General features: G+C 48.1%; 2 protein-coding genes across 7 annotated transcripts in view; one reads left to right on the top strand and one right to left on the bottom strand.

Moving 5' to 3' along the window:
• Cmtr1 (cap methyltransferase 1) overlaps positions 1 to 18,132 on the top strand; it is a 39,441-nt gene extending 21,309 nt beyond the window's left edge. For both annotated transcript variants that reach the window (XM_021633444.2, XM_060369192.1), the window contains exons 9-24: positions 874 to 1,072; positions 2,014 to 2,132; positions 4,393 to 4,489; positions 4,805 to 4,937; positions 5,749 to 5,928; positions 8,709 to 8,765; positions 9,305 to 9,362; positions 9,919 to 9,987; positions 11,807 to 11,938; positions 12,689 to 12,811; positions 13,375 to 13,466; positions 13,965 to 14,033; positions 15,078 to 15,125; positions 15,794 to 15,906; positions 16,324 to 16,432; positions 16,951 to 18,132. In XM_021633444.2, the coding sequence (XP_021489119.1) occupies positions 874 to 1,072; positions 2,014 to 2,132; positions 4,393 to 4,489; positions 4,805 to 4,937; positions 5,749 to 5,928; positions 8,709 to 8,765; positions 9,305 to 9,362; positions 9,919 to 9,987; positions 11,807 to 11,938; positions 12,689 to 12,811; positions 13,375 to 13,466; positions 13,965 to 14,033; positions 15,078 to 15,125; positions 15,794 to 15,906; positions 16,324 to 16,432; positions 16,951 to 17,092 (1,740 nt within the window). In that variant the 3' untranslated portion in view covers positions 17,093 to 18,132. The remainder of the gene's footprint in view (positions 1 to 873; positions 1,073 to 2,013; positions 2,133 to 4,392; positions 4,490 to 4,804; positions 4,938 to 5,748; positions 5,929 to 8,708; positions 8,766 to 9,304; positions 9,363 to 9,918; positions 9,988 to 11,806; positions 11,939 to 12,688; positions 12,812 to 13,374; positions 13,467 to 13,964; positions 14,034 to 15,077; positions 15,126 to 15,793; positions 15,907 to 16,323; positions 16,433 to 16,950) is intronic.
• Positions 1 to 19,777, bottom strand: part of Ccdc167 (coiled-coil domain containing 167) — a 48,879-nt gene that overhangs the window by 15,997 nt on the left and 13,105 nt on the right. Inside the window, exons 4-5 of one of the 5 annotated variants that reach the window (XM_060369195.1) lie at positions 19,279 to 19,378; positions 3,290 to 7,581 (exon numbers count right to left, since the gene is read on the bottom strand). In XM_060369195.1, coding sequence (XP_060225178.1) covers positions 7,353 to 7,581; positions 19,279 to 19,378 — 329 coding nt within the window. In that variant the 3' untranslated portion in view covers positions 3,290 to 7,352. Of the gene's footprint in view, positions 1 to 3,289; positions 7,582 to 9,355; positions 9,820 to 10,354; positions 12,610 to 17,780; positions 18,187 to 19,278; positions 19,379 to 19,777 lie in introns of those variants that run through there. The other 4 variants (XM_060369197.1, XM_060369198.1, XM_021633450.2 and 1 more) reach the window with 4 other exon arrangements.

Here is a 19,777-nt window from a genome sequence, read left to right on the forward strand (position 1 = left end):
TGCCATCTTTTATTTGTGGCTACTTCATAGTTTTAGAAAGACCATGGCCACAGGTTGCATTCTTTAATTCTATAGCAGCCTATACCCTCATCCTAATTTATAGTTGAACAATTGAGCTTAATAGCTTCAGATATATACTTGACACTGACTGCACAGTGAGGAAGTGGCAGAGCTAAGAACCACCTATTCCTTCTGTAAGCAGACTTTCTGGCAGGTCCCTTGTCTCATGACAAGGCCTTCTTGCTATGTTACCCAGACTATCCTTGAACTCACAATAATCCTCCTGCGTCAGCCTCCAAGTGCTGGATGGTTTATGTACACAACCATCTAAATTTATTGCAAAATAAAGGTAATGGAAGGACAGAGAAGAGAAGGCGCCAGTGAGGGGAGAGTGAGGCTGTGGTGTAGGAAGGCAAGTCCTTGAGGCTGGGAGGTGGGTAGTATTACAGCCCCAGATACGGGTGCTCAGGGAGCAGTCGTCTGATGTCAGGCCTCCTGGACTCTGACCAAGCCTTGTTCCAGCTGTGTGGACAGGTTGCTTTGCATCTTGGTGTTTCTTCCTCTGTGTGCAAGGTTCTGCTCCCCAGGGTACAAGAAACACAGAGTCCTGAGATATGAGGATACCTCTCAGCCACAGATGTGCTCGTTAGGAGTCTGAGTTGGCCTGTTTGTGGGAAAGGTGTTTGGGGTGAAGCTCCAGAGGGCAGTGGTGGTGACTGAGGACAAACATCCTGGGTGTTGTGGGGGCTCTGGATTATACTTGCTGATAGGCTTTTTTTTTTTTTTTTTGCCTCCCTTCCTTGAGTTCTCCTTTCTTTTCCTCACTGAGCCATATGTTTCCCCTATCTCCTTGTCTTCCACTTCTCTTTTCAGAAGCCACTGCTGAAGGACTCGGGGATTGACCTTCTGTACTTTGCTGATGTCTGCGCAGGCCCAGGTGGCTTCTCAGAGTATGTGCTATGGAGGAAGAAGTGGCATGCAAAAGGCTTTGGGATGACGCTGAAGGGCCCTAACGACTTCAAGTTGGAGGATTTCTACTCAGCCTCCAGTGAGCTCTTCGAGCCCTACTATGGTACGGACATGGAACAGGGCGGGGAATGGGAACTGTGAGGGTAGCTTCTATGTGGGGACTTGAAGGCTGTTGCTACCTGTGCCCTATTCTGTTAGCCAGGGTTCACAGTCTCTGGCATGAAGGTCTTGGATCCCTCTGAAGGGCCTTTTTTTAACCACAGGCCTGCACTCCTCTGGGCAAATTTTCATCAAAGCCATATTAATTCATCCTTGTAGGACCGTGGTTCTTGTGTGGTGACGGGGATAATGAAACTCCCTGATTCCTTGCTGAAAACTGGCAAACACAGATCACATGCCCCAGCTGCAGCCCTGTGTGTTGGGATGAGCTGCCCTTACCAGCAGAAGGCTCAGTAGCTACAGCAGTCCCTCTGCTCTGACCGTGAACTCTTTCCTTACTGTCCTTACTGGAGGTTCATGTTGGGGTGTTGTTTGTCTGTTTGTTGACATGGTTTTGTTCTCTGTGTTGTTGTTTTTGTGTTTTTGAGACAGGGTCTTTCTGAATAACTCTGGCTGGCCTAGAACTCACCATGTAGATCAGGCTGGCATTAACTCACAGAGATACACCTGCTTCCGCCTCTCCAGTGCTAGGATTTAATGTTTTGAGAAGGGGTCTCACTTTGTATTCTGTATTCCGTGCCAACCTAAAACTCCCTGTGTAGCCCAGGCTGTCCTTAAATTTATGGGCAGGCTCCCTGCTCCAGCCTCCTGAATGCCTGTAGAGACCTGAGCCTCTATGCCTGGCTAATACTGGTTTTCAAACATCAAAGATCCTCTCTTCAGCTGATGACTTCTGGCTGGTCAGTCCCCTTTGAACCCTGGCTTCTGAGAGCCAGGCCTGTTTCCTGCCAGTCTGTCACCATAGGCAGGATGGGTGCTGGATCTCAGCGCTCCTGACCCAGCTGCTGAAGCAGGTAAACTCACAGGGTTCTTGTGTCCCCTCAGGTGAGGGTGGGGTTGATGGAGATGGAGATATCACTCGACCAGAGAACATCAATGCATTTCGGAATTTTGTTCTGGATAACACAGATCGCAAGGGTGTCCACTTTCTGATGGCAGATGGGGTAGGTGACTTTCTGTAAAGATTTTTAAGGATGTGTTGTGAAGCTTGCTTTGTTTGCTGTGCTGGGGTCAGACTCTTGGCCTTGGGCTTAGTAAGTGATCTGCTGCTGAACGCCCCCTCCCCTAGCCCTTGAGAAATGCTTTGGTTTTGTTCTTTAACTGCCCCAGTAAATGGTAACTCATTTCATATAGTAAGGATGCACATGTTTATCTATTTTATATATTTTTTCTACAAGTTTTATAAATAGTATACCATTGTGGACATGTTTGCTGAGCTTACTTTGCTAACAAAAAAGCTGAGGGACTGATGGCTCTTGGCTCCAGCTGAAATCAACCAGGCAGAAGTGAATGGGAGGCGCCATGCAATCTTGTCACCTTGGCTGTTGCTGCTAGAGGCTGTCTCTCCTGCGCTGACAGATACTTAAGCAGTAGCAGCAGCACAGAATCCATGGAGGTGCTTGGCTGGCTGAAGTGAATTTTCAAGGGTCTACCTGAGCGGTCACTCAGGATGCAGAGAGAACATAATAAAGGTGATCATTTCTGATGTGGAGAAAGGACAGACAGTATGCCATTTGCTACAGGATCACATAGCTGGGCCTTGTGAGTTCTTTGTGTGTGGAAGGAAGGCAGAGTGTCAAGAGGGGCCTGAGGATGATGCACTGGCTCCCGGAAGCTTTGTGCACAGTAGGGATAGAAGATGGACAGGGTTGCAGCTGGCGAGGGGGAAGATACTGCTCCCCTTGGGCAGATGTGTGGGGTCTGCCAGTTTTGCCTCTACTGCAGATGGACAGCAGGGCTGCAAGCTCAAGGATTTTCTGCGTTGGTAGCAGGAGGTCTGTCGTGGCCTTTTGCTTTATTTCTGATACTTATTTTGAGTTTTCATTGTTTATGGGAATGTGTTAACACAGGGTGTTTTCATATAAGTATATATTGCACACTGAACATATTCCCACTCCCCATCCCCCATCTCTATCTTTTCCTTTCTCCTATTTTAATTTTTGTTTTTTTAAGGCAGTGTCTCAAATAGCTCAGGCTGGCTGCAGACTTACTCTAAGATCAAACTGGCCTTGACTCCTGATCCTCCAGCCTCTACCTCTCAAGTGCTGGAATTAGGAATTATTGGCAGGTACCACCATGCCTGTCTCTGTTTTTGAATTCCTTTTTTTTTTTAAGATTTATTTATTTATTATTTATACAATGTTCTGTCTGTCTGTAGACCTGCAGGCCAGAAGAGGGCACCAGAGCTCATTATAGATGGTTGTGAACCACCATGTGGTTGCTGGGAATTGAACTCATGATGTCTGGAAGAGCAGCCAGTGCTCTTAACCTCTGAGCCATCTCTCCAGCCCCTGTTTTTGAATTCCTAATTAGCTCTATGACAAACATGCATTTTGAGAAGCATCTTTAAGTCTGGGAGACAATAGTAAACATTACTTTTATAGGGCTGCATCATGAGATCTGGCCTGTGGGGGCAGCTTAACAGAAGCTGGTGCTCTCCCCTCTGCTGTATAATCATAATATGCGGCACAGTTTGTGCTATGTGGACAGCCTAGTAGTGTTTGTCTATTCACTCTGTTGTGTGACTGATTTCTAGAACTTTCTCATTTTGTAAAGCTGAAATGGTACTCCTTAAGACCAGTCCTTTTCTCCCATTGCCTGTGTCCTTTACTTGGGTATAAGCATGGTTCATGACTGGCAGCTCTTTGATGAAGGGAGATGCTCTAGAGATTGCAGCATGCATTCTTGGAGCATGCATTCCTCAGAATGTACCATCTGGAAGGAAGGGGCTCCACAGCTCAGGGCTCAGTGGGTACTGTAAGTAAATCCTTGTCTGGAAATTCTCTTTCTCAGGCCTAGGGCCTTCAGCAGTCAGTGCAGTGCAGTGGCAGAGCCCAGCAGAATACCTCCTGATGTGTGCTCCTGCTCTTCTTAGCAATTAAATGTTTTCTATCTTGTATTTGACCAGTGATGAGTCAGTACTTTGCCTCTTCTGCCTTACTTGTCCCTGGATTCGCGTGTGAATTTTAGTTTTCTGGACCATTTCTTTGGAAAAGCAGACTTGGTCCTGTGGTTTAGGAATGATAAAGCAGGAGGTAGCTCAAATCCAGTAGTAACTCACCATATTACTTTGACAAAGAAATTGAAATGCTCACCAGTCAGATGGTGGCTGTCTGACAGTACCAAGAGCTCCTGGTGAAAATGAGGTAGGAGTGTGATTCTCTGTCCTTATCATTTCTCTCCCATCCTGTGCTCTCCTTTCAGGGTTTCTCTGTGGAGGGGCAGGAAAACCTGCAGGAGATCCTCAGCAAGCAGCTCCTGCTCTGCCAGTTCCTCATGGCACTGTCTGTTGTCCGGACAGGTGATGCTTCCTCAGTTTTCTCTTCCCCAAGGATCCACTGAGGTCCCATTTGACGGGAGCATGTATATAGGGATTGGTTAAGAAATGGAAGGAAAGAAGGAGAAAGAAACTCTTGTATCAGGTGGCTTGTGGCTAGATGAAGAATACAGGGAAGAAAAGACAAGAGGATCCCCAAAACATTTTCTGAAGCTGGTTGCCTCATAAATTGTCTTGAACTTGTATGGACCAGTTTCAGTCATCTTTTCTGGCTCAAGTGACCTCCCCCACATCCTGGAGTAGCCCCTGATTGCCCTGAGCATTTTCTTTTCAATACAGGGGGCCACTTCATCTGCAAAACCTTTGACCTCTTCACACCCTTCAGTGTGGGGCTCATCTACCTGCTATACTGCTGCTTTGAGCGTGTGTGTCTCTTCAAACCCATCACCAGCAGGCCTGCCAACTCAGAGCGGTAAGGCCTTCCTCTCTGCCAGCTGGTTGGTCAGAAGTCAGCAGAAAACCCTGTGCTTCTGTCTGGCATGAATTCTCAAACTGTGTTAAAAACCTTGACTTTGGAAATGTGATTCTCGAGAATTGGGATCCTTGTCTGAGTGGTCGTCCCCAGGTTGTTCGGACTGCCCCCTCCACAGCTGGGTTTACCAAATTTCTGTATGGGGTTCTCCTGTTAATAGAAAGAGTGTGACTATTAAGAAGACACTCGGGAAGTATAGGCTGGGAATAGGCAGGGAGGCCACCATACAGAGGTGCTGTAGGCATCCAGGTGCCCACACACGAGGTCAGAGAAAAACAAGGCCAATTAGAGTTGTCAGGTAGCCTGTTAAAGTGCAGATTTCTGTGGAGCGTCTACAATTGACAGCCTCTCCAAGTTGTGTCTTACTGGTGTAGGGCAGTTGGGAACACCCCTACCCCATAAAAGTAGAAACGGTCTCAGATAAGGGATTTAAATATTTTATTTTGAGACAGGGTTTTATAGTAAATAGCCCTGACGAGCCCAGAATTTACTACATAGACTAGACTGGCCTTGAACTCAAACAACCTGATTGCCTGTGCCTCCCAAGTGGGATTAAAGGCATTTGCTACCAATTCCTATGAAAAGGAAGGACATGAGGTAGCAGTTTTTAAGGCACACATGATATGTTGCCCTTTGAGTCCAGGCTTAAGGTTGAGTAGAAAGGCTGTTTAGCTTTGTGGCTCTACAGCAGTGGGGTGAAGGTGTAGGGAAAAGGTTCCTGCTCCTTGGAGTGACAGGGTGTCTCCTGCAGGTATGTGGTGTGCAAAGGTCTGAAGGTGGGCATAGAGGACGTGCGGGACTACCTCTTTTCTGTGAATATTAAACTCAACCAGCTTCGGAACACTGAGTCTGATGTCAACCTGGTAGTTCCCTTGATGGTGATCAAAGGAGACCATGAATTTAATGACTACATGATACGGTCTAATGAGAGGTAAGCTGACTGCCTGCCTGTGTCTGCTGGTGTTGATGGGTTACTAAGGAAGCCTAGAGGATGAAGGACTGGTGACCTCCTGGCTTTCGAACATTTTGTCATCTGTGTTTGCTCTGTTGGTTCTAGACATTCTAGGACTTCAGGCTACTTTTTGGTTGCCCTGATTTTTTTTTTTTTTAAGATTTATTTATTATGTACAGAGTGTTCTGTCTGCATGTATGTATGCCAGAAGAGGGCATCAGATTTCATTATAGATGGTTGTGAGTGACCATGTGGTTGCAGGGAATTGAACTCATAGCCTCTGGAAGAACAGCCAGTGCTCTTAACCTCTGAGCCACCTCTCCAGCCCAGCCCTGATCTATTAAGCATGTCCTGTCCCAGAAGTGGCAGGTGGGTCCCTGGCTCTATAGCCCTGCCCACAGGAACCGGAGACTGATGGTAGGAGAGGCTGTGGGCTGGAGTTACAGGCTGTGAGCCACTTCATGGGTGCTGGGAGCCGAGCCTGGGTCTCTGCAAAAGCAGCGTGGTTTTGTTTTGTCTCCAGACAAGGTCAGCCCAGGCTGGCCTCTAACTCAGAGATCTGCCTGCCTCTGCCTCTGCCTCTGCCTCTGCCTCTGCCTCTGCCTTCCAAGTGCTCGGCTAAAGCTCGTGCCACTCCCAGTCGCTGTAGTGTGCACTCTTTCTCTTTTTTCTTTTTTTAAGATTTATTTACTATGTATACAGTGTTCTGCCTGCATGTACACCTGCACACCAGCAGAGGGCACGAGATCTCATTATAGGTGGTTGTGAGCCACCATGTACTTGCTGGGAATTGAACTCAGGACCTCTGGAAGAGCACCGAGTGCTCTTAACCTCTGAGCCCCCAAGTGTGCATTCTTAACTGCTGAGCCATGTCTCTGGTCATTTCTCCTTTTCAGACGTTTTTTTGAAGTGTTTTTTTGCTATTGAGTTAAAGGGCTGTGTTTGTGTTTTAGACATTAATCTCTTACTAGGCTTGGATGTGAGTATTGTCTCCTGCTCTGTATTTTCACTGTATTATGTCCTTGAAACAGAAGTTTTTAACACCAGTGTGGCCTGCTTTTTCATTTCTTACTGCACCTGTGGTTGTGAGGCTTCCTATCTGTCTTCTTGTCAGATATTATAAGTTCAGCCCACGTGTTGAAGTGCTCTATTTTAAATTATTTTTTGGATATGGCAGTAACTAATGGTCCCACTTCGTTGTTTTTTTGTTCTTTCAGATTTTCTAAGACCGTCCTTTCTCTATTAAATGGTCTTGGCACACTTTCCAAAAATCGTTTGCTGTTTCATTAGCAATGCTAATAAACAATAGTAAATGAGTATTTATTTTTCGGCTTCCTAACTTGTTCCGTTGGCATGTCATCTGTGAAGTGAGATCATTTAATTTCCTTTCCAGGTTGGGTATCTCAGATTTTTAAATTTTGATAATAAAATCCAATTAGGCTTTTCTTTTTTCTTCTTTTTCTGGTGAATGATTTGTTTTCTCTCCAAAAAGTCTCAGTTTGCCTGCTCTGTGTAGCCTTGGCTGGGTGGAACTTGTTATCCTCTGCCTCTGTGATCATCTCAAGTGCTAGGATCACAGTGTCTTGTCCTTGGTATTTCCTGACACACTCTTCCAAATGTCTGGCTTCCTTCCTGTGAAAACCAAGTTCCTACTTAAACAATCATTCCATTTCAGCCTACACACTTTAAAGAGACAATCTCTTCAGCTTCTGTCTAAAAATACATTTTTAGTCAGGCATAGTGGTATATGCCTTTAATCCCACTCAGGAGGTAGAGGCAAGAGGAGCTCTGATTTCTAGGACAAAAAGAGCTACATAATGAGGCCCTGTCACAAGAAAACAACGTATAAAATAAATACACAAAAAGCATTTTTTTAAGGAACTTTTTAATTGCATATGGAATTTTCCTTTTACTACGTTAAAGATGTTAGTCCACATTTCTCACTTCCCTTTCTTCTGATGGGAAGCACCGTTCGGTTTTTAAAATGTTTTCCTTTCCCATTTTGTTTCTTTGCGTCTGTGCACATGAGTGCCATTTCCCACAGAAGCCAGGGGCATATAGGTGGTTGTGAGCCAACTGGTGTGAATGCTTTTAACCACTGAGCCACTTGTAGCTCCCATTAATTAGCTTCGTCATTATTTTCTTGTTTATCATGCGTCTTCCTCTGGTTGTTTTCAAGAGGTCAGGAGTTGCTATCGGGTGGCTTCCTTAGTTGCTCTTCACCTTATGTATCGAGGTAGGGTCTCTCACTTGAACCTAGAGCTCACCAACTCACCCAGTCTAGCTAGCCAGCTTGCTCCAGGAATCCTGTCTCCACCTCCCAAGTTTTGAGATTACAGGTGAGTTGCCAGCGCTTGCCCAGCAATTATTTGGTTACTGAGGATCTGAACTCTGGTCCCAAATGCTTGTGGAGCCATCTCCCCAGCCCCCTTGATAGTCTTTTATTAAGTGCCAGACACCGTGTGTAAAAGCTAAAGAAAGCACAGTTGTCAGTGTAACTGTCTTGTCAGTGCTGTCTGCAGTTGGACTGGGAATAGGCTTTGCTGTTGTTTAGTTAGCTCTTGAAGGGTGGGATAAGAACCTTTTCAGAAAGACCTGTGATTGGAGTGTCTGGTCTGAGTTGGGCTCAGCTGTGCTCTGCTCTCAGTCTCTAGCTGCTGGGTCGGCGGCACTTAATTCACCAGTAATTCCTCACATGCAGATGGCCTCTGTTCTGGCTACATTTCTATGCCAATGTGGTGTTGTTTCTTTTCTCCTAGCTACTGCAGTCTGCAAATCAAAGCTCTGGCTAAAATCCATGCCTTTGTACAAGACACGTGAGTACTGTCCATTTTCCACCAATTTCAAGGAAGCCCTTGCTTTGTTCTGTCCACCAACTTGTTTCTCTTTTCTCTTCTTTTTCTTTTTTAGTTTTTTTGAGACACAGTTTCTCTGTGTAGCCCTGGCTATCCTCCTACTCAGAGACCTGTCTGCCTCTGCACCCGAATACTTGGGATTAAGGTGTATGTTACCACTGCTTGGTGGCATTCAACTCTGTTTCTTTAACGGTGACTTCAAAGCCACTCTGACGGGTTCATGAGAGTGGGATATTAGCAGTGACATCTTTGAGAACAGAAGAGATACCAGAATGTGCTGGTGGGTGGAGGGAAGGATGTACTGGGAATGCTGGCATCCAGGTGGTGTGGCTGCAGGTGGTGGGAAGGGATGTGATTTTGGTCTGTAAATGCTGAGCTGTCTGTAGAGGCCAGTCCTGATGCCCACTCAGATGCTCGTTGTTGCAGCTGTACCTCTAAGCAGTTAGAGAGGTCAGATAGGCCCCTGGAGGTCTCATCTTGTGCTGGCTTTGTTTCCCCAGGACCCTGAGTGAACCTAGGCAGGCAGAGATCCGGAAAGAATGCCTCCGACTGTGGGAGGTAAGCAGCCCACTGTCACCCCAGGCCAGGAAGCCATAGTTGAGAACAGGATTGTCACTTCAACTCCCCATCCCCCAACCTGAAAGGGTGCTCAGCTCCTTGGCATGTTGCAAGTTACCTTCTGGCCCCCCTGACAACTTGGCCTGCAGCTGGGTTAAAAGCACACATGTTCTGGGTAGGCTGTATTTTGCCCAGATGGCTCTATATAGTAATACACATAGGGGAAAGGCTTTGGCTTTGGGTTGTATCAACATAAGGGACTTCACAGGGAATGTTGCACCGGCAGCTCCCTTGCTGGCCTGTTTGCTTGCATGCCACCTCTCCTTCCACAGTGTGTCAACAGGGCACTTAAAAACCAAAGCCGGAGCTGGAGCTCAGCCGCTAAGAGCACTAGCTAGCTGCTCTTCCACAGGTCCCAAGCTTGGTTTGCAGCATCCACATGGTCGTTCTCAAATGCCTAACTCCAGTTCCAGGAACACCAGGCACATGTAATACACAGACACACAGATGTAAAACACGCCCACACACTTAAAAAGCCTTTGCTGTCTACTTTCAGATCCCAGACCGGGCTCGGGTGGCGCCTTCTTCTTCAGACCCCAAATTCAAATTTTTTGAGCTAATCAAGGTAAATCTGGCTTCTGGGGCAACATATTAGAGGCCTTTTTCTAGGGGCAGAAGATGTCAACCTGGCTTCCATAAGATTGAGAAGGCATCAACCTGGGAAGCTAAAGGAGCGGACTAGTCTCCACACGCAAGCTGTATTATATAGGGTTTCCCAAGATCACTTCAGGCCAGCAAGAATCTCCTCCTGAGACGGGCTTGGGCCAGCATTCTGCCACGCAAAGAGCATGCTGGCTGCCGGGGGTTGGCAGGGTGGCCTGAGAGGAGATGAGGAGTCAGGCACAGTGGTCAGGAGAACCTTGCAGCTCTGACCGACTAGGAGGCAGATTGTTTACTTATACAGGTTTCACAGAACAAAGGCAGACTAATGATTACCCAAGAAGTACAGACTTTTATCATTTTTGTCTCCAGACATGTGTTTGATTTTTTTTCATTATGTGTCCAGGGTTACAAGCTTAGTCACAATTAGAGCACACAAATAGAACGTATTTTATTTTTACCATCAACCCTATAACTCCAATTCAGAGAATCTAAAGAATGTCTCTGCCAAAGCAAACACATTTATCATATGACAGTCTGCTTTTATCCTGGCAGTATTTATAATTTTAAAGCACTCCAAACAAACAAAATATCTGAACTGGTCTTTTTATAAATAGCAAATACTAATTCCTAAATCCATATCCTTTCATCATCCATGCTTTTAAGCAGGAAAGGTTATTTCAGTCAATCTACCTTATTTAATGAGCTCTACTCCTCCTGGGGTATACCCTGTCCAAATCTCCTGTCTTTAACCTACATTTTCAGAGAGCTCAGCGTATTGTAAAAAGAGCCATGACTCTGTTACCAGTCTCCTGCCGTTCAGAGTTTGTCAGCTAGCTCTAGTCTAGCTTTCTCTGTTCCAGTTACACTGTTTGAGTTACTTTTCCTAGCATTTCGGTGCTTATCTTTTCTTATCACAAGCTCTAGTGATTTAAGGAAGACTTCCAAATAGGACCAGTTAAGGTTATTTCCCTAAAAGCAGAAGTAAGGATAGAAAGTTCAGGGTTTTCCTAAAAAGACTCAGACATAATTTTCTCTGGAAAAGACCTAAAAATGCACAAATTCCCCAGTAATGCAACACACAGAGACCAAAAATCTACAAGTGAGAGACAGAATGATAGGGATTGCAGCATTTGTCTAAGGTTTGCTGGAACTTTATGACTTTTACTGTTTCCAGTGACTATGGCTGTGCCACCTGGCCATAAGGTTCTTTAAAGTTCAGGGTCATAAGGGATTTGTCTGCAGGAGTGAGAGGGATTGAGGGATGATCTTAGGCAGGGGAACTGCAAAGGAGCCACAGTGGGTCTGGCCTGAACCTAGCTTCTCTATCCTGTTTCTAACAAGCTAGCCTTCAGTTTTCCTGCCATCAATCTCCTAGCTTTTCCCATGGTATCACTTCTGTCTGGCCTAGTTGTGGTCATAGTGCTGGTTTTGTGAGGGTCTAAAGACTAAAGAATGAACTTCAAAACATTCACATTTTTCTGAATGGGATAGAGAGGTTGTTTCTTTGCTCTCAGGCCAACTGCTGGAGAATCCTTGCTTTTGCTGTCACTGAATGCATGACTGCTCTATTCTGGTGACATTCCCTGTAGCTCTGGTAATCCCATGTGTTCTGTGGATTCTTTCCTTTCCCGATAGATCCTAAGGAAAACTGCAGCTGATTGGAAATAGTATCTATTTAGTGATTGGTTCGGTAGAGAAGAGTGCGCAGGGAAGCCTACTCCTGAGAGCAAGTGCTGGTTTCTCCTCCAGCCTAGCAGCATTTTCTTTGATCCATCCCACAGGACACTGACATCAATATCTTCAGCTACAAGCCCACGCTGCTCACTGCCAAAACCCTGGAGAAGATCCGTCCTGTGTTGGAATATCGGTGTATGGTGTCTGGCAGCGAGCAGAAATTCCTCCTGGGCCTGGGGGTAAGTCGGCAGCTGGCCTCCCACTGACTTGGTGACAGTGTCCTGCCTATAGATGTGGATGGCTTCTGGCCACGCTGTATGTGTTCATTCTGTTGGCACCAAAAAGGACTTCCTTGAAACCTTATTTATTTTCTTGCCTCAAGCTTGCCAAATGTGATTCATTCATTCTTTCATTTCTTCATGTATTTGTTTCTTCCCCACTGCCTAACTCTGCCTTGCTGAAGGGAAGGCTGTTGCTTTTCTAGAGATTCAGAGTCAGTGGCTCATGTGGCTGATCCTGGATACCCAGTTCTTTGCAATCCCACCCCCTGCCAATTCCTGTTTGGAAGACATTCATCTTCCTCCTCTGGGCAGAGGGAGGGTGGGCCTGTTAGCTTTACATCTTACTAGCAGCCTTTGCTTTCTCCTACCCTGCATCTTTCCAGGTAGTTGATCTTCCCTAATTACTCCTTTTGTGTCCATACTTTGTATTTTTCTCCTTTTGTTTTCTCTTATTCCTGTAATCCCAGTCTTTGCATGTACATCAAACCTAGATGAAGGTCTTTTGCACTTTCCTACCAGAAAGATGGAGCCCATCTCTACCTCTGTGGAGGCTGAAGAGAAAAGTGCCACAAAACCTGTTTCTCCTAGATATTTTCTACTGACGTTGGCCCGCCTTTGTCTGCTTGTAGCTGCCAAGTAAAAAAGGTCTTTTGAGTACAGAGCTTCCCGTTTTTCATTCTCCATGCCTACCATTCTCCCTGCCTGCAGAAGTCCCAGATTTACACGTGGGATGGCCGCCAATCTGACCGCTGGGTGAAGCTGGACCTGAAGACAGAGCTGCCCCGGGACACACTGCTCTGTGTGGAAATTGTGCATGAGCTTAAAGGAGAGGTCAGAAGGGTTTCTGTTCACACATGGCTCTGGAGTAAGGGGGTTGGGAGTCCTGTGAAGACTGGCCTTACACCTTAGTTTGATTTCATGGTATAACAGAATAATTCCCTCTAAAGCAGTTGCCTTGCACTGTGGAAGGTCCTGGGAAGGGGCAGACTCTCCTGATGATCCTGCTAGGTATTTTCAGTAGCCAGTTTTAGTTCGTAACCAGCAACCCCTTAGGAAAGAACATTCCTATGTTCTGGGAGCTTTGAGTTATTATAGTATAGGGATGACATTCTGGGAGCTTTGAGTTATTATAGTATAGGGATGACATTCCGAACACTCAGTGTGAACAGGCCACACAGTAGGAACAGTCTCAATGGTTTGAGGCTCATGAGGGCTCTCGTGCCTAAAGCCTACTCTCAAGTCCAAGCCAGTCCTTGCTCGAGCATGCAGGGAGGTCAGTGCCACCTTTTCCCCAGCTTAGCAGTAGGTGGATGGAGGCTAGCATGCCACACACAGTAGGCAGAGTAGGCCAAAGGTCAGCACCTGCACAGCAGACAGCATGGTTATCATTGTAGGGGAAGGCCCAGCGGAAGATCAGTGCAATCCACATCCTTGATGTTCTGGTGCTGAATGGCAGCGATGTTCGAGAGCAGCACTTCAACCAGCGGTGTGTCTGGGCCCTAGGGCAGGGAGGGCGGGACTTCTCATATCCACCATAGGCTGGGCCCAGAGGCAGGAGGAAAGACAGTTGGCATTGAAATTTGCCGAGATGTGGGCCTTGCTTCTCAGATTCTAGCATATTCCATCTCAGCACAGTTTAGATTGTAGAGGTCATTTTTGTGTTGATTGAATAAGGGTCGTCTTGTTTGAAGAGGGTTTCTTCTAAAAATCATGGCTAGGCTGACAGAGTGTATGCTGTGCGATAGCAGTTAGCACTTGAAGTCCTAGTGGAGATGACTGAACGCAGCAGGAAGGCACACTTTAGAAAAACCAGCTAACAGCTCGCAGAATTAGAAGCCAGACTCCAGGACAGGTTGGGCTGTCGGGGACAGGGATGCTGCAATTTGGAAGGTTTGTGTCGGTCCAGGTTCTCTCACATGGTGGAAATGCCTTGGTTCAGGTGAGATCCCCTAGCTTGCCTCTAAGGACTCTGTTTGGATTGTAGAATTCTGCTTGCTGAAAAATTTGTGAAAGCAGTTTCCAAGCCCAGTCGACCAGACATGAATCCTATCAGGTGAGCATGGCATTCTTTCAGACTCCGTTGGGGTTGTGGCTTCCTGCTGCTTGCTTCTCCCATCTAGTGTGGGATGGGAGGGTTCAGCGGAAGGGACTGATTGAGTTGGGGCTGGAGCTAAACTGACCCTTTGTCAGAGGTTTGGGGATGTAGCTCCCTGTCTGCCTGGCAGAGTGAGTTAGTTTCCTAGTTTGCCTGTCCTGAGTTACTCATTCACGCTTGAGCATCCTTAGCTGACTGTGGCCTCCAGGTAAGGAAATAACAAGAAATGAGGATTTGATTCTAAAAGGAGGATGGTAAAGGGAGAGGAAGTGCTTGAGAGAATAGTGGCCTTGTCAACAGGAAGTAGATAGGGCTGGAACTTAAGTTCCAGGCTTACGGCAGGAGAGGGGATAGATGGAGAGCATTCTACCTTCTCTAGGTCAGAGGCTGTTACAGACAGCACCGGAGGATGAGATGCTTATTGACCCATTACCAGAGTCATTGGTGGTGTTCACCTAACTTAGAATTAAACCCAACATTGAGGATGCATGACAGTGTCAAAGTGAGCTTTGCCTGTGCTGTATGATGTCCTGCCTGCTGGTTTCAACAGGCAAGTTTGGGCCCTCCAGATGTGAAGTGCTGAGCCTCAAACAAGTGTCTTACACCCTATATAGGGTCTGTGCCTTCAAGAATAACAGAACTACCAGAATAATTTAGCTTCAGTTAGACCTAATGTCTATGTATAGAGCCAGGCAAGACCCTGTGGACTTCTGGCCTGTAGTGCCACTGAAGGCTGCCTGAGGATAGGATGCTGTTAGAGAAATTTGCCAGCTATATCTGTCCTCTTTTCCCCCTCTTGTCTTCAAGACTTAGTGCTAAATGCCAGCTGCTAGTACAGGCCCAAGGGGCTATGTCATAGCTCTGAAACCTAGACAGGCTATAGGAAGCAGTGCCGCAGGGTCAGCAGCCTCAGTTTTTATGGGCTGATGGCTGCAGGGAGGGCCTGAGGATAAGGGCAGTCTAGGGCCTCCCTGGAAGTTCTGTCACCTGCTCTCTTCATAGGGTGAAGGAGGTATACAGGCTGGAAGAGATGGAGAAGATTTTTGTCAGGTGAGTAACAAGCCCATTTGTTTCAGATTGGTGGGGTGAGGTGCATGGCTCAGTCAAGAGTCATTCTGTCTGCAGTGTGGGTTATGGAGCTGGGTCCTGGCACTACCTCACCCTCCCTCCCTTGCCCTGCTGCAGTTCAGAGTCCCAGCTGTGAGCTAGCTCAGCACCTGTCAGGAGGGGACCAAGGGTGACTTTCTATCAGGCAGAAATAGGGGTATCATCGATGCTGCCATAGTTAGGATTGTCCTTGCAAGGAGCAGAAAAGCAGGCTGCTTGGAACACTAAACCCCAGCTCACAGATTGAGCCTGTAGCTTTAAATACATTCAGTGTGCCACACTCAGCAGGTGAGTCCCTGGGAGCTCCAGTGGCCATCTGAAGACCAAGCATCATCCCTGGCCTCTAACTCCCCCTGTCTGAGTAGGACCTCTGCACCCCACTGCTTGGTTAAGAGTGCAGAGCCTGTGTTCCTCACTCATTAGGCAGAGCCACTAGCTTCTGCCTGGTATGGCTTGGAGCAGTGCTGAAGGATTTGTGCTTTGGTTTCGCCTGCCAAACCAGGAGAGAATACTGGGATTAGTATCACTTTGAATTACCTAGAGACTAACAGTAGCACACTCAACTCTGTCCCCGTGCCTGTGCTTCCCGGATGGTCATGCTTGGGGACCAGGTTAGAGATGAAGCTCATCAAGGGCTCTGGAGGCACCCCGAAGCTCAGCTACACAGGGCGGGACGACCGGCACTTCGTGCCCACAGGCCTCTACATTGTCAGGACCGTGACCGGTAGGTGCAAGATTGCCTGCCTAGTAACCCTTTCCCCAGCAAGGGTTAACTAGCGCAGACTTTGTTGTTGGGGTGGACAGCAGTCAGCTGGCAACTTCTGAGGAACCTGTAGGGAACACTACACCCCCCAGACTGGACCTATTCTGGTCTTTGGCTTGGGGCAGGGAGAGATGAAATTGTAGATGCCCGCGTGGTGTTCTCAGCAGGTAAGCATGGCTTCTCCACTACGTACCCCATAGGCTGGCTGTGTCACTGTTGTGGAGGCCAGGACCAGGGTAGGCCTTAGGAAAGTGAAACTCTGCCATTCACTTGGGCTCAGCCATGGGAACTGGAAGGGGCAGGCAGGAGAAAGGAAGGGCATCCTTGTTGGCCGTCCCCATGGGCACTGTCCTGAGCGCCTGCTGCCTTCTCCTTCAGAGCCATGGACCATGGGATTGAGCAAGAGCTCCAAGAAGAAGTTCTTCTACAACAAGAAAACCCACTTATCCACCTTTGACCTCCCTCCAGATTCCATTGCTCCATTTCAGTAAGTAATCCTCCACTGGCCTGAAAGCCCTCACTGCCATGAAGAAGCTGCCCCAGGTATGGGCCTCGTTCATCCAGAGCCTGAGTAGAGAGCTCACTGGGTGGCGGTGGGGAACCTGCAAGAAGGTTGGAGGAATTTGCCCCTTAGGAGTCAAGCTCCCATTTGTTCTTCCTCAAAACACAGCATGTTGTCAGACTTCTGCTGGACATGGGCTTCAGCAGCAGCCCAATGGGGCTGAAAACTAGCTGCAGCTTGTCTCTGTAACACTGGGACAGGTGAACTATGAACAGAGTCTAGTTAGATGTCGGTTGTGATGGCAATTCTTGAAGGCATGAGAAGAGCTGGGGCCTTTACTCTTTGGATATCAGAAGGGCAACTCTTGACTTGAGTCCTTGACAGAACCCAGTTTATTAAAAGCACCCATCCTTGAAGTCACAGTTGCCAGAGATGGAGTAGTGGTCTCCTGGTCCAGCACCACCTGGGTACGGCACTGACTGCCTCTCCCCCACCCCTCACAGTACCTGCTACTATGGCCGCCTCTTCTGGGAATGGGGAGATGGCTTCCATATGCGTGACTCCCAGAAGCCCCAAGATCCAGACAAGCTGTATAAGGAGGACGTCCTTTCTTTCATCCAGACTCACAATCCTGGAGGCCCTTAGGATCTCCACCTGATGGATGCCCTGTGTCTGGTTCTGCCTCTTGGAAAGAGACTGGGAATGTTTTCCCTGGTCATGGGGGAGATGGGCTCTTCTCCATCCCCAAGGGTCACAATCCAGGTCTTTTAGAAAACACATCCTTGAGGAACTGTGCTGTCTGAGAACTGACACCACCAGGAGTCAGCCTTGAAAGCAGCTGCTGGGGGTGGGTCAGTGCTTGCCAGAGTGGCAGGCTTTGGAATTTGTAGACTCAGTTTTCTGAGTTCACTTACTGCCCCATAGAGCAGTCAGGTCCCTGTTTTGCCCACTTTCACTAGGCCAGCCAAGTGCAGAGGCCAGGAGCAGCTATTGTACCAATCAAAGTTTGTTTCATGTGGTCTTTTCCCCACTCTCATCCTGGAGTTCATCCCAGCAGCCAGGGAAGGATTTGGGCCCAGCATCCTGCAAACGTCAGTCTTGGGTACCAGGTGTGACTGTCCCTTGAGTTTCCACATTTTGTGTTCTAAACACTGGGCAGCTCAAGGGGGCAGGGGCAGCCTGGAGGACCTGCCTTTTCCTCTCCCTCTCTAAGCGTTAATGGAAGGTACCCCAGGGTGGGTGTGGCACCAGCCAGCCCTCTGGCAGTTCAGGCCACCTGAAGCTCTTAGCAGAGTCCTGAGCTAGTGGTGGCTCAGGTGCCCCTTCCTCTTCACTAGGAGGTACATATTTTGGTTTGTCCGTATTCGGTCATTCCATTTCTGTAAGAGGGAGGAAGGGCAGCTTTGGGTAGGGGAGGGTGCCTGTGGTTGTTTTTAACGGGAAGTACCTCGAGATGTTCATGTGGGCTCCTCAGGGCCCCATGCCAATGCCAGACTGGTTTCCATGGAGATAGGGCACTGAAGCACCTGTGAGGTTGGAATTGACTCCACCATGGGAGGTCCCTTCTGCCAGCCCCCACCCCTAACCCAGCAGCCACAGTGCTAGGATGCCATATTTCCACCCAGTTCTGGGTCTCTATCAGTGTGTCTTGCAGAATCTTGATCATTAAACGTATTTTTACTGCTCGTGTGGCTCTGTGCTGACTGCTGTTGTCCACAGTGCTGTGTGGTTGGATGTGACTGTAAGAGGAAAGGGAGGGTTTGTGAAACCCAAGCCTCTAACTCCCGAGGCTGCTGCCTGATAGACTGGGGGCCCAAAGGCACCAAGGGATTGGAGAATGAATGAGCCCACAACCCTAGGAGGGTGAGGAAGCACCTTCACTCTATTGCATAAACCATACAGCTCACTCCAGGGTGGCACTGTGACAATTCAGGATCAGTCTGTGACTAAAATAACAGAGGTGTCAGACCAATTAGTGTCACTAGACAAGGGACAAGAAAAACAATGTTTTGCTGACCCTGGCTAGCCTCCTTCCACCAGAGGCCAGTGTTGTGTGCTGAGTCTCCGTAAGGTCCAGGTGAGAATTCCTTCACCTGACTGTCATACTTTGGAGGGCTGCCTCCAGCTGATCCACCTTCATGTTTCACAGCCTCTCAATGTCCAGGGCCTCAGCACCCGGTGTTTCCTGCTGCACGTGCAGCAATCATCTTTCCCCCATTGTGACCCTCTGCCGTGAGTGGAGTCGCAGCGGTATCTGTTAGCTGCTCTTGCTTGGTCTCCTTCTGATCAGCCCTACTTGTTTACTGGCCGCTGCCACCATAAGTCAATCTGATCATTACCATAGCTCCTGCTGCCCACCAGCTCACGGAGGCCTCCCGAGCCCTTCTTGTCTCTGGAAGACGAGTTCATTCCATATACCCCTGGAATCTCCACTTGAAGCCCAAGTGACCTTTTACCACGCATGCTGTATTTTCCTGCCCAGGGCAGAGTTTGGAGAGACAGGCAGCACATTGTGCACCTTTCCAGCTGCACTTCTCCCTCCCTCCTGAATTATGCACAAGAATTTTGAAACATCCCTTCATCTTTGATACAGGAGTGCTTCCCCTGCTAACCCTCAGTCAGCAGATGTTCACTGACTAGACAGCAGAGCCTGGGGCTCTTTATTGCCCCTCTACTGAGCAGTTGCAAAAGGTAGTTTAATGCCCTTTTGCTACAGCTCCTGGACAACCACAGGGGAAAAGGCCCCCACCTCCACCTTGAGCTTGAAAGGCTGCTTGTTCCCTGAATAAGGAGTGGAAGGGAGCCTGCATGGCTGAGGGTGGCTGACTCACATAGTCCAGTGGGCATAGAGCAGGGCCAGGAGTATGAAGATGGCCACCGAGAGAAGCATGTTCTTCCGATTCTCTTGCCGAAGCAGCTTTAGCTCCTTCTCTGAGAGGAAAAAGATGGGAACGACCTTGAGGCCCACCTAACTGCTTCTCCTTCCAGCCACATTCTTACACCAAAACCTGGCTCTGTCCTTGATCTGCCCAGACCCTCGTAATCCTTCAGCCAGATTTAGACCTAAGAGCAGGCCTGTCTTGCTCAAACATTTCTGTGAGTACAGTAGGGCATGTGTGAGACCACCGAAAGGACCATCACCAGGCCGGTCCTCGCCCGTCTCAGGACAGGCTCTACAGTGCTCAATCTTCAGGAGCATCGTCAGGCCAGCTGGGGCCTCCTTGGGCTCACACAGGTCCTGAAGTCCTGCTGCCCGACGGTGCGCTGGAAGGCTTCCTGACATTCTTCAGCTGCATTCACATCCAGTCACCACTTGTGCAGAGTTTCTTC

This window comes from Meriones unguiculatus, chromosome 16 (assembly GCF_030254825.1).
Source record: "Meriones unguiculatus strain TT.TT164.6M chromosome 16, Bangor_MerUng_6.1, whole genome shotgun sequence".
Classification (NCBI taxonomy): Eukaryota; Metazoa; Chordata; class Mammalia; order Rodentia; family Muridae; genus Meriones; species Meriones unguiculatus.